General features: G+C 37.9%; 1 protein-coding gene across 2 annotated transcripts in view; it reads left to right on the top strand.

Moving 5' to 3' along the window:
* Positions 1–2,957, top strand: part of LOC149165316 (Amidase family protein) — a 191,627-nt gene extending 188,670 nt beyond the window's left edge. The window contains exons 7-10 of one of the 2 annotated variants that reach the window (XM_089432284.1): positions 230–323; positions 436–485; positions 1,997–2,110; positions 2,214–2,957. In XM_089432284.1, the coding sequence (XP_089288410.1) occupies positions 230–323; positions 436–485; positions 1,997–2,110; positions 2,214–2,294 (339 nt within the window). In that variant the 3' untranslated portion in view covers positions 2,295–2,957. The remainder of the gene's footprint in view (positions 1–229; positions 324–435; positions 486–1,996; positions 2,111–2,213) is intronic. The other variant, XM_089432285.1, reaches the window with a different exon arrangement.
* Positions 2,958–14,763: the final 11,806 nt, after the last annotated feature.

Below are 14,763 nucleotides of genomic sequence, written 5' to 3'. Positions count from 1 at the left end.
GGAGTTTGAGGGAACTAACAATTAAAGGTGTGTTTAAAATTTTGACTCTAATGCTTCTCATTCCTTTGCCCTTCATAAATACAATTATTAATTTTTTATTGGAGGTTACTGTTATTCAACCTTGGATATTATTTTTCTTTCTATTCATGATAAAACTTTTTCTTTAGCTGTTAGTTTTAAAGTGAATTTTAAATCTGTAGAAGCTCAAAATTTTTAACTAATGATTCAGGTCAGGACACTGATCCAGAGAGATTTTAGTAAGGCTCTAGATGGAAATGATATCCTTATTTCACCAGCTGCACCTACGGCTGCCTATAAGATAGGTGTGGTTGTTTGACTTTCATTTTTATATAAATTTTTTGCAGGTCACTCAACATTGTTGCATTGGAAACTCTATAATAGTTTCTGGCTAATTTTTCAAATTTTCTATTGCAGGAGATAAAGTAAATGATCCATTGTCTATGTATGCAGGAGATATAATGACTGTAAGCCATTCGTTACTTCATTTCCCTAGTTTTGTGAAGTTATGTCGAGACAGTTATTTAACAATAAGATATCTATATATTTCAAGTATTAGAGAATAAACCTGGGAGTTATTCTTTCGGACCCTGTTTGTATGAGGATGTGAAATACTTTAGAGACCTCAGTGATACTGGTATGATAAATGATGCTTGGAAACTAAATCATACATGTTTAAGTCTTCATGTGTCATGCCAAGAGAAGACTGTATCCATAAGAAAATGAATGGATCTAGCTAAATAACGTCTCCATGTATACTGCTAATGAATTTCTTGAACTTGGTCAATGCAGTATAAAATATCAATAATCTTGTCTCACTTACAGATCAGTTTCAGTTTCATATGGTTTGCCACAAAGGACAAGTTTCAATTCGATCCAGTTTACTTACAAGCATCGAATTATAGAGGTGTCATTTCTTAAAAAATGCTAGTTTCCAAAATGAGAATAATCAGATATTCTTTTTCCAACTCTTGGTATGTGAATCTAGATGAACAGGACTTTGACACCATACAGTAACAATTGTTTACAAATAGCTTTCCATCTCGTGGATTATTGAGAGCTTGTTTTCTTTTCTTCCTGTTGGCGTGTTAAATTGTTTCAGTAATCCTATCACTAATGCAGTCTCTAACTATTTCCTTGGTTTAATCTGTGACAAATTTGAAGATTGGATGAAAACTAAATAAAACTTTATAAAAAGACTTGTGTGAACATGTACAAGACAGGCATCCCGATTGATCTACTTGAACCATAAAAAACATTCATGCAGAAGTTTAATGGTCAAGTAGTTACATTGGGATATTAAACACACCACACTGTAATGCCAATTGAATGGTAAATGTCAACTTAACAGAGAAATGGCAACGACAAATAGGCTTATTTGTTGTCTATCACATGTCGAGTCTAGTTATTGTTGCTTCATACCGGTGCCTTTAACATCACTTTTCTGTAACCACAAACATGTTTTTCTGACTCTCATGAAACATGCTATCAAGAACATAAAACTCAAGATTCATAGTTGAACTTTCAAGGAAAGGCCTTGGATCTGCTTGCTCTCAAGGAAGATGAAAATCTTTGTAATTGCCAATTAATTCGATAGGCAGTTTGTCAGTATTAGTGTGCATCAATGCACAGGGAAACAGTAAATCTATTTCTTAGAGTCTCTAGACAACCATTTGGCATTACTTCATGGTTGTTAATTATGCTCAAACTAGCGGGACCAGATGTTTAGTATACTCCCAATTTTCATGGGAGAGAATGGTGTTCATAGTGTGAGATCTTCATATGACAAGTGGATCTGTTTTACTGTTTTCTTGGGAACTTGAGGTTGCAATTATTTTCTACTATGAGCTCTGCTTCAGCTATTATATATATATTTTTGTTTTTATTCCCAGATAAGAAGATTCTTTGCAAGGATGGATATAATAAAGTTATTATATCTTTTTACACTGTTATACATGTGCCTGTCGTTTTGAACCAGGTGAATGTAAATTTGGCTGGTTTACCAGCATTAGTGGTGCCATGTGGTTTTGTCAAAGTTGGAGAAAGTGATCTTCCAGTAGGTCTTCAGATGATTGGCTCAGCCTTCGAAGAGGTAATAAATATAGCATTTATGAGGGTTATAAAATGTGTAAATCTTTTTGAGATATTCTTTTTAATTCCCAATTCATATTCTGAAAATAATTATGTTCTGGCAGGGGCAGTTGCTGCAGGTTGGTCATATATTCCAACAGACACTCCAGAACCTCAGTTTTGAGGCACCCTTACCAAACAAATGAGTTCTAGTGATGAATTTTTTCTTCTTCCATGTACAGCACCATTCTTAGCTTCAAAGTGGCCAGACATAAAAACAGGGGAGCTGTTAATTATTTTGGAAAATATCTGAACCTGTTTATTTATATGTGAAATTTGAATCAATTAGAAGTTGTCATTAAAAATTACTTTTATGGGATCACAAAATTCAAGGGTAAGAGTGAGCTCATTCCATTTTTAATAAATGCAGCTTTTCTTGTGAGACTGAAATTGTATTACAAGATTAACAACAACCAAGACGTTCAGGTCTTTATTTCTACCTTTTACCTTGAGGTAGACTAATTACTACTGTTTCAGCAGTTGATTCGTGAACCCCTTCCACTTCAAATCTTACCTGGATCAGTATCCCTTGGGGATTCAAGGGAGATTTACAAGCAGTAAAACTGTTCTTTTTCAAGTGGTTCCCTTGATCACTCCCCACATATGCCTCCTTGTTAGTTTTTTTCTTGTGGATTACATCAGATGTATCTAATCGATTCGTTACAACTTGAAATACCTTGTATTCTTCTAGACATCTACATCCTACCAAGGCCATTGAAATATCTCAATTATTGCTTCTTAATGTCTGAACATTGGCACAAGTTTGGAGTAATATTCTTTAGAATAACAGAATTGCTAGTTTTTGTTACTGTAATGTGCTTCTCAAATTCTTCTTAGTTGACCGAGTCTAAAGAAATAGTATTGCACTAAGATATTTTGCCAATATCAATTTGTTCATGTCCATTTTTGCAGTACTTGATTTCCAAGCTTACTATCATTTGAATCTCATGAATAGGCTCACTATCATTAGCATCACTCTGTTGTATTTATAGCAAGTGGTGCCATTGGAAAAGTAACTCAATTTGTTGTACTTGTACCAAATGGTGCCAAGATACGATGTTCATTTAATATCATGCTCTATGGATGCATCCCAAGAGCAATGGGATGGGCTGGAAATTTCCATTGCCATCCCTGAAATGCAGGGGATGAGCAGAGGATGTCGTTGTGTCATCCCCAATCAAAGAAGGGATGCTATGTTGTGCCTCAACACTTGCAAGGGATGCCCTAGCATCTGCATACGACAAACTCGTTACGAGTAGTAATTTATTTTCAAACAAGTCGTGCCTCCAATTTCAACCTAAAAGTTAGGTTTCGAGTATTTTTCATATTGGCTCCTTTTAATGATCTAAGAAATCATCTTTATTAAAACATAGTGAGTTGATAAGTTGACAAACTCAAACCTTTCTTGTGTTAATTTATTTTGGTGAGTTAAAGTTCTGTCTTGTGCACTTTTTTTTTTCAAAATCTCGACGATTTGGGTCATCTTAAGATTGGCCAAATTCCCCAAGGGAAAAGTTTCATGGTCAAAATTCCTATCAATTATGTGTAATTGTAATGTCTAACGAATTTCCTATCAGATTTCGTGAAGAGTTTTCCCAAAGATAGGTTGAGTTTATCCATCTATAAACTTCCTTAAAACTAGTAATTGATAATTTCTAATTTATTTAGCACCATTTTTAATTAGAGAAAAAATGACTAACATTATATTTTGGGTGGGGTTTCCTGTACACTATCAACCTTTGAGTCATTGACAGCTATAACCATAGCTTTTCTATGATTGAGCACGTGTAGATTATCGTCTCTTCAATTAAGATGCTTCCTTTATAAAGGTGCTCCTAAAAATTGGCCGTAAATAATCATTGTATGAGTCTTAAGATACAAAATAAATTATAAATAATATCCTCATTCTACAATAGATATAAGCATGGTGATCCATATGGAGGATTGCAAATCTGTTTGACAACTAGTTCTCTCTCTCTCTTTCTTCTTTTTGTTTGTTTGTTTTGTTTTTGTTATATTTATTTATTTACTCTCTGGAGTGTCTGTTTATTCATTTTGAGAGTCAGTTTCTTCCTTTTTCTTCTTTTTCTAATTGTTAGTGTTGATAAACCAAGTTTAATAGAGATGATGCTTGAGTCCTCTTCTTCATAATTACTTGTGAATGTTAGTTGGCTTCTTATTGCTTATAATTTTTTCTTCATCAAGCAATTATACAAATGTGCAAAACATAAAGATTGCAAGAAAACAAGAGACACCAAGATTTAGGCTCGAAGCTAGGGCAAAACCCCACAATCCTTCTTATATAATCAAATCAAAATGAGATGCCCAAGGCCATGAAAAACTGCCACAAAGGTTCGAAGTCAACCCTCCTCTAAGTCTTCTCCATCAAGTCAAAGTAAACAAAAGTCAATGCTGGTCAAACTTGAAATCTGGTCAAAACCACATAATTTTCAGTTCTGCAGTATAGGCAAAATTTCGGCCATGTAATCACCTCAGAGATGGCACAAAACTTTCGCACATGTTAACAAAAACAAGGCAGGGAACTCTACTTTTCTCTCCTTTCTCTCTCCTTTCTTCTTGATCAGGTGCAGAAATAGATATATGATGTGATGAATTAAATGGTTCTTTGAAAGGTTGAATTGACTCTTATATATAGTTGTCCAAGAGGGTTGAATAGGTGCCACATAGATGACTTGTCCAAAGAGGGCCGACTTGGTCTTTGTGTTGACTCTTTGACTCAAAAATAAATTTCAAATTCTTTTCTTTTCAAATGTCCAAATGGGACATTACTCAAATACAAATTCTTTTCTCTTTATGACTCTTGGAGCATGAAGAACATGCTTTGACCAAAAATAAAATATAATAATAATGAATATAATAAATATGTCAATGATAAAATTACATTACATTATAAAGACCGACACTAGTTACAATTTCAACACTCCATCTTAACTAGGGAGGTATTCATAATGATTCAATAGGATAATTTCAAGTTGAATATTCATATAGGATAGGATCTAGATTGATAAGCATCAATGATAGCATTATCATAACCAACATTGTCAAACTACCAAGGCCTTGACAAGCACACTCTATCTCTCCACTAGATCAAAGCACAATGCTGGGAGGCATTAATTTGGACACCACCGCCTCTCAAGGCACGTACCTCATAGGACCATTTCCTAATCTCAAGGAAAAGTTCGCCTTCTTGACCATTCTTTACCAAGTCCATGTATTCAACTTAGGATATTAATCCTAATCAATTACAATACATGACTCAAGAATGTATGTTGTTGATGCTTATCCAATCCACCATTCTCCCTATCAGTGTTCATGCACTAGGCTTACAACAGTTAGTCCTGGCCATAGTAAGTGACACATGGAGAACACGATATTGATCCTCACTTCCTCTCAATCAGGGTGGAGATATCCATCCTCATTCCCTCTCAAATAGGGAGGAGATAACTACAAGCACAAGCTTGTGTCAAAAGTACACATAGTTCCCTTACAACAACTACCTATTCTTCTTTGGATATGGGTTGTACCTTCATGGCTCCGTTCTGCATCATTTCACGAATCATGATATGCTTCAACCTCCCTGGTTCTCTGACAATCTTCATATAGCCTTTGATCAATATCATAACCAAATCCAACATGTCATTGAATATACCATAAAACATCTCATGGAGTTAGACTACTTCACAGCTGATTATCTAACTTCCAAGTTTTTGTTCCTTCACAGTGCAACATAATCCTGCTTCATACTCTATCAAGAAATCATACCAACTTCCAAGCAGGATCAATTATCGGTAGTATCTGTATTCATCATCAACAATGCCAACTTAATTGATGTGTCCTTGAATTGAATAAATCAGGAATCCAATCAACTCAAGTAATGATGTATCCATCCAAGATTTTGCAGCTCCCTATGAAGTCAATATTTGTTCCTTTGGCTCATGAATCCTTCTTTCCAAAGTACAATATTTTCTTTAATTATGAGACTTATTCAAAATTTGAAGCAACTTTTGTAACTCAAACAAATGTCTTAACTTGATCCTCTCCCTCTTACTGGGAGAACCTTCAAACAACTTTCCCCTTTCTATAATCACGTTATTCATTTATGTTATTTCCATTCTTTTATCTGCTTTCAAGTCTTAAGTAGTTCTTTTGTGGAAGTTCAATTCCCTTTTCATCAAACTTGTCCTCACATTAGCTTCATGCCATCATTCTTTAAGAGCTAGGGTTTTGTCTTACAATAGAAATGATTAGTCCTAGAGTTTTCTTAGACTTTTTGCTAGGGTTTACAAATCCTAGATGCTTCAATCTTCCAATTCTTCAAGACCTACTATACTTTGAGTAATAGTGTTTCCATTACAACTTCCTTTGAAGATCTAACTTAAGAGTTCTTCTTGATCAAAATACATGACTTCTTTATCTCTCAAGAAACAAGGATAATCCAAGGCAAATGAACATCTTTCTTTTATTGAGAAGAGCTTCCATGTTGTTTAGTGCGAAGTGCTGACTTTTTTAATGCATGCTTTGAACTCTCTGCTTTACTTGTAGAAAATGCTCTGGTATGTTTCGCTATAAAAGTTCGCTTCTACTCTAGCTTTTGTAGTAACATTGATCCATTCTTTGATGCATAAGTTTGAATCAACATCGCTAGTGAATGTCAATTCCTTACTGGAAGAATCTTTAACATGCTGCAAATTGAATATACTACTTGTTTATTTTGCCCCTTTTTTTGGCTGTCATCTTGTTAGCTTCCTTCGAATCTTTATGATGAAATCTTATAGACATGAATCTTTTTGCAAATATAACTGAAAGCTTCTTCTAGAGTTTTGTGATGTATTCTATGTAGACAACAGTCAAGGAGACTCCTCTTCTTACTATAGAGAAATGATTTTAACCACTTCATTGTAGATGACTATGAGCTCTTGCTTAATTTCGATCTTCAAGAAAAGACTTAATTTATGAATCCCAATAGACTTTTATAATATCACCATATATGCCTTATCAATAACAAATACTATTCCATTTGCCATCTAAGAAATAGAAAATTTGACTACAAACCTGGTACAAAGATAAGTTGTAGAGCTATGTACACCTACTACAATCTTCATTAATGCTAGTAGTAAAGATCCTTCTTGTCCTCGACTTTGGGTTTCTTTGGAGCTTCTTCATCTTCAGTTGTTAATGCTTCATTTTGGTCCTTCCTCTTATTGCTATTATTTTTTAGAGTTCTTGGGACAATTCCTCTTGATGTGTCCATATTCATGGCAACCAAAGCATTTAACTTTGGACATATCCTTATTTTGATAATACTTGTTACCACTGTTTTTGTGTTGAGGTCCAAACTTTCCAAACTTCTTCTTTGTTAAAATTGGCAACTAGGGCCAAACTCCATGTAGGTCATCTTATTTATCGCAGTGGATATTTTTATTGGATCCCTCTCATTGAGAGGTGTAGGATTGATCTAAAGATCATCCGATTCCGATAAGTATTCATGGAGTTATGAATTTATTTATGTTATAAGACAAATTATCAAGTCGGCCAGCAACTTGAGTAGGCTCAGAAGCCCAATGGACATGTCTATTCATCATCTACGTTTTAGTATAAATAGAAGAGGACTTGAAGTCATTTGGACATGCTCTTAATGTGATCTCCTCTCCACGTCTTGGGTTTTTGGAGAAGGAGAGACGCAAAAGAGCATACATTGGTCTAGCATGAAGCAGGTGATGCCCTAGCTGATCCAACACAGTTCTTGATTATATGCTGTACATGGATTACACACAAGACATTCATACATAGTGAACGTGATGCCCTAATCTACTACACTAATCTGTTGTCATATGGAACAACTGCAGTCACAACCGCAGTCAAGCATGGAAGATGAGCCGCAGTAAGCCGCAGTCAATGGAGGAAGGTGAGCTGCAGTAGCCGCAGTCAAGTGAGGTAGCCGCAGTCAAGTAAGGTAGCTGTAATCATGCATGAAGGAGCCACATATCAGTGGGTTAAGGAGCCACAACAAAGGAGGATCATATCTCAGAGATCCGCAATCAAGAAAGGAGAAATCTCACATGGAGAAACAAACCTACACCTAAGGTATGCTTGCATCTTGTTTGGGGTATAAGTGCAGTCATGATCTTGGCTAAATGAAGCAGAAGGACATCGTATCATGAACGCTGCAGTGATTGAAGGTCTAGACTCGACATTACAGTGATAGACCAATCTCGGCATAACAAGGAACAATCTTGGCATTAGATCTCGGTTGTTCTCTTGTAGCAGCCTAGACACGTTGAACAACAGAGATAGATCTCTCTCTTGGCTTAATGAAGACCATGTCAAACGTTAACTTAATCTCATATATATATATATATATATATATATATATATATATATGGTGTAGTGTTGTCACGAATTGAAGATAAAATAAGATTTCGTTGATGATAGATTCTCAACATACTTGTGATGGGAGACATACAGTCTTACTAGTTGTCATAGTATTCAAATATAGCATAATGCAGTCCTGATGTGCTACGAAGAGCAGTAACAAATATCATAGTCGAGGTCCTGACTCAGTGATAAGGATCACATTAATTATAGATCATCATCATCATATATATGTGTATAAGCATGATCATTAATGGGACTGCATAATGATGTAATGGGACTGTCGCATAATGATGTAAAGGGCAGCATGATCATGATGATGTAAAGGGCAACATGATCGGCAATGGGATTGCACGTTGATGTATAAGGAGCAACATGATGATGAATAGGGCTGCATGATGATGGAAGATGCAGCATAATGGGCAGCATGATGATGAGAGCAGATGAGAGCAGCTCAGTCATCTAGGTCCAACACTATGATGGTATAACATGGTGCTAAACGACAAGGTGCAGCAAATGGACGAAAGACAGCACTATGATAGGTGAAGGAGTCACATTAGAGAATCAGTTGAAGCAATGTCTTCAACTGATCTCATGCGATATCAAAAGTCAAAATATTGACTTCTATTGTATATGTACTATCTCTCTCTTTCTCTGTTGAACTTTGAAGAACATAAAAGAAGAATTGATCAAGGGTTGCCCCACATTGGGGTTTGTCCCTGGCTAGCGCCACATCTTGTGTCCTCTTGTCTTGGCTTGTCTTCTGCGATCTATATTTATGTTCTATCTGCAATTTACTTTAATGCTAATGTGATTGCTAACTGTGAATAATATAAATAAATTGCTCTAGCATAGAACTTACCTAAAATTAACATGGTATCAGAGCTGAGGTGAAGACAATGCCCAAGCAAGAGTGAAAGAGCAATCACCGAAGATAGTTGGCACAGGACAAAAGGATCAATGGGTTCCTCATCCCTCTTCAAATTCACCCAGGGAGAAGTCGAAGAAGAGAATATTATCGAAATGGTGCAGCGGATGTTTTTGATGGCCTACCTTAAGATCACTTCATTGGAAGACTGGATCTCAGGGTGGAAGGAAAGACAGATAACTAGTTCGGCCATTATGCAAAGGAGTATCCGAATGGCTGGGACACATCACTTGATGTTGATAACAATCATTCTAGGGACATCTTCAATGATCAAAGGAATGATAGGTAATGGCCGACTCTTCATAGAAAGCAAGGAACCCCAGGTATGAAGAAACAAATGTTGTTTCTGATATGATAAAGACGTGTTATCTTGGATTGGCCCTCTCCTTTAGATTCTTTGAGAATCTGGCTTATTGATTTAGTGCTTCAAGGCACTTCATCGGATAGAAGGGTGCACTCTCTAATTTGGTAGAGATGGAAACAATCGTGGGATTATACTTGGAGCCAATGCCAACTATTCCGAAAAAGGGTGTAGGGAATGTTACCTCTCAATTGAATGAGGGTATCTCGATTCATTTACAGAATCTCTTTTATGTCTCTGATCGCAAGAAGAACCTGGTGTCCATTTCAACAATGGAAGGTTTCAAGGTGGCACTCGTCGATGGAAAGGTATGTGTTTGAAAATAGAAATTTCAAGATGCTTTTTGAGTTTAGGGTTGTATCAAGTTACAAGAAGTCCACTGGGGACCATGTCCATTGACACATAGCACCGGAGGTCTGTGAGTCAGATGGTGACAGGGAAGCTTGAATTCAAAAAGAGCATGAAAGTACATGTCTGAGATGTACCTAAGGAAAATGTTATAAGGGGACCATTCCCCTCATGTAGCAGGTCCATAGGTGTGAAACAAACCCGAGGGGTTTGAGATTGATAATCAGGAATCTCACGTATGCAAGTGGAAGAAAGCCCTCTATGGCTTGAAGCAAAACACCCTGGGCGTAGTATGAGAGGATCAATAGTTGTCTGATGAAGCTGAGATTCACTAGGAGTGAAACTGATCCAAACCTTTCCAAGGTTGTGGATGATAGACCTCTCATACCATCGCCTTATGAGGACGACCTATTTCTGACAGGTGCAGACCCTCTCATTTGCAGATGTAAGAGGGAGTTTGATTCCGGATGTGGAATGATAAACTGCAAGCCTGTGACTACCTCGAGGATATTAACTTTCAGAAGTTAAATCGGACTAGATTTGGGAAATGCGACTGAGCTTCATAAACTCATTCGCGTTGATGTTCTTGGAGAATTTCCGTCCAAACATATGTTTTGCAGTTAGCATGGCGAGCTCATATTTGGTTGAGCCTCACTAGATTGGTGCCAAGAATCCTCTGAGATATCTTCGAGGCACAATCACTCATGGATTGAAATACACTGCCGAAAATATGAAACTGCATGATTATTCGAATGCTGAGCTAGCAGGCAGTGTGGAGGATCACTAGAGCACTTCTCAGTGCTGGTTCTCTTTGGATTCTGCTTCGATATCATGGATGAGCAAGGAAGCTCCATCGCTGTGAGATGATGTACAGGTCGCTACACTTTGTCAAAGCCTCGGGGGAAAGATCAAATCTGTGATTTTCCCAAACGACTTGGAGTTGTCGAGAGACCCTTGTAAAAGGGTCCTGCATGTTGCAGACATTGACCTCTGGGAGCTCTGAGGGCTTGGAGTTCTTACTGGAGCAACATACGACCACAGGGTGACTCACCCTCCCCTGATGGCACGTGCTGAACATGATGATTTGTTCTCCATGGCGACTATGGAATAGGATGATTAGTTCTCCTGTGGGCCTGGATGATGTGTTCTCCATGGCGATTGAGGACAGGATGATTCGCTCTCCTGTGGACAAGATGATTCACTCTCCTATGGATAGGATGATTCGATCTCCTGTGGACAAGATGATTCGCTCTCTTGTGGGACAGGATGATTTGCTCTCCTGTGGACATGATTGATTAGTTCTCCTGTCGAGGCATCCTACCCATGCAATCTGGGACTTATGGGAAGTACCTCTCATCTGATCAATGAGCAGGGAAATGGGGATAGGGACCATAGTTGTATCTACCGTACTCTCCATGCTAGGATGACCTTCATTGATCTGGGTGATACTGGTCTGGGACCAGTTGTAGGAGTTGTACCCACTATGACATTGACTTCGGGTCAGTAGAGGATTGGTCTGGGACCAATGGTACATACTCTGAGACTGACTTCGAGTCAGTAGAGGACTAGTCTGGGACCAGTTGTAGGAGTTGTAACCGCTATGATACTGACTTCGGATCGGTTGAGGACTGGTCCGGGACTAGTGGTACACACTCTGAGACTGACTTTGGGTCAGTGGACAATGGTATGACAGATTCTTGATCAATTCTTCTTCTTCATGGTTCAGCAAAGCAGAGTAGAGCTAGCAGAGTTGAGCAGAGCCTAGCAGAGCTGAGCAGAGCCAACAGAGCTGAGCAGAGCCAGCAGAGTTGAGCAGAGCCAACAGAGCTAAGCAGAGCTGAGCAGAGCTAGGCAGAGCTGAGTAGAGCTAGCAGAGCTGAGCAGAGCAGTGCAGGGCACTAACGACAGAGATAGTACAGTCGGACATATGGATCAGCAGATGGAGTTCTCCCTAGTTGAGAGGGATTGTTAAAATTGGCAACTAGGGCCAAACTCCATGTAGGTCATCTTATTTATGGCAGCGGATGTTTTTATTGGATCCCTCTCATTGAGAGGTGTAGGATTGATCTAAAGATCAACCGATTCCGATAAGTATTCATGGAGTTATGAATTTATTTATGTTATAAGACAAATTGTCAAGTCGGCCAGCAACTTGAGTAGGCTCAGAAGCCCAATGGACATGTCTATTCATCATCTACGTTTTAGTATAAATAGAAGAGGACTTGAAGTCATTTGGACATGCTCTTAATGTGATCTCCTCTCCATGTCTTGGGTTTTTGGAGAAGGAGAGACACAAAAGAGCATACGTTGGTCTAGCATGAAGCAAATGATGCCCTAGCTGATCCAACACAGTTCTTGATTATACGCTATACATGGATTACACGCAAGACATTCATACATAGTGAACGTGATGCCCTAATCTGCTACCCTAAGCCATTGTCATATGGAACAGTTGCAGTCACAACTGCAGTCAAGCATGGAAGATGAGCCACGGTACGCTGCAGTTAATGGAGGAAGGTGAGCCGTAGAGCTGTAGTCAAGTGAGGTAGCCGCAATCATGCATGAAGGAGCTACAGATCAGTGGGTTAAGGAGCCACAACAAAGGAGGATCATATCTCAGAGATCCGCAATCAAGAAAGGAGAAATATCACATGGAGAAACAGACCTACACCTAAGGTATGATTGCATCTTGTTTGGTGTATAAGTGCAGTCATGATGTCGGCTAAATGAAGAAGAAGGACATCGTATCATGAACGCTGCAGTGATTGAAGGTCTAGACTCAGCATTACAGTGATAGACCAATCTCGGCATAACAAGGAACAAACTTGGCATTAGATCTCGATTGTTCTCTTGTAGCAGCGTAGACACGTTGAACGACAGAGATAGATCTCTCTCTTGGCTTAATGAAGACCATGTCAAATGTTAACTTAATCTCATATATATATATATATGGTGTAGTCTTGTCAAAACCTGAAGATAAAATAAGATTTCGTTGATGATAGATTCTCAGCATACTTGTGATGGGAGATATACAATCTTACTAGCTGTCACAGTGTTCAAATATAGCATAATGCAGTCCCGATGTGCTACAAAGAGCAATGAAAAAATATCATAATCGAGCTCCTGACTCAGTGATAAGGATCACATTAATTATAGATCATCATCATCATATATATGTATATAAGCATGATTAGTAATGGGACTCCATAATGATGTAATGGGACTGCATAATGATGTAAAGGGCAGCATGATCGACAATGACACTGCATGCTGATGTATAAGGAGCAACATGATGATGAATAGGGCTGCATGATGATGGAAGATGCAACATAATGGGCAGCATGATGATGAGAGCAGATGAGAGCAGCTTAGTCATGTAGGTCCAGCACTATGGTGGTACAACATGGTGCTAAACGGCAAGGTGCAGCAAATGGACGAAAGGCAACAATATGATAGGTGAAGGAGTCACCTTAGAGAATCAGTTGAAGCAATATGTCTTCAATTGATCTCATGCGATATCAAAAGTCAAAATATTGACTTCTATTGTATATGTACTATCTCTCTCTTTCTCTGCTAAACTTTGAAGAACATAAAAGAAGAATTGATCAAGGGTTTCCCCACATTGGGGTTTGTCCCTGGCTAGCGCCACATCTTGTGTCCTCTTGTCTTGGCTTGTCTTCTGCGATCTATATTTATGTTCTATCTGCAGTTTACTTTAATGTTGATGTGATTGCTAACTGTGAATAATTTAAATAAATCGCTCTAGCATAGGACATACCTAAAATTAACATTCTTTGATTTGGCTGCAAAAGTTTGAGAGTTCTCATTGTTTGGATCGGTGTCAACTTTAGCCTACAATCTTGTTTCTTCTAGAACACTTGGAGCCCATAGTTCTTCAAAAGTTGGAGTGTCCTTTCTTACATAGATACTTGTTGCAAGACCATCCCACGCTGGAGGTAGAGCATTGATTATAAAAGTGATTAATTTAGAATTAGATATGGTTTCTCCAAGTCCTTGAAATTGATCTTTGATTTTTTATGTTCTCATAAAGTATAAGGCTATGTTTTTTGCTTTTAACATTCTTGTTCCATAGAGTTGATTCCTTAGAGAGATAATTTGGCCACTTGTGTTGAAGGAGTACAATTTAACCAATTTATCATACACTGACTTGGATGTATTCAAATCTGACACAAAGGAAATGAGATGATCTTTGATGGATTCAAAGAGAATCCTTTGAGCTCTAATTTCTCCTTATTGTATTTGGCTATTTCTTGTGCATTGTTCTTGTTTGGTATTGGAAATTTTCCTTCAACAAATTGCATCACTTCATTTTCTTTAAGAACTAAATCGATCTTCTTTTTCCAAGCCTTACATTTGATGCTCCACCAAGCTTATTCCCTTCCTTGCAAATATATGCCATTTTATTTGGAGAATTGGACATGGAGAATAGAAGAGTACTTACTTGTGTATGAGAGAGAGGACTGCTACGAGACTATCTTCAAGAATGGTTGAGAGTTGTATTGATGTCTTCAAGAGATCTTCGAGCTTCCTTTGATAGAGAGAGATAAGTGTTGCAAGGGTGTCT

Source organism: Pinus tabuliformis, chromosome 5_1 (assembly GCF_031772625.1).
Source record: "Pinus tabuliformis cultivar Carrire ecotype Pingquan chromosome 5_1, CPIR1, whole genome shotgun sequence".
NCBI classification, from domain to species: domain Eukaryota; kingdom Viridiplantae; phylum Streptophyta; class Pinopsida; order Pinales; family Pinaceae; genus Pinus; species Pinus tabuliformis.
Note: the sequence above shows the minus strand (reverse complement) of the source record. Positions and strands in the feature narration are given on the sequence as shown.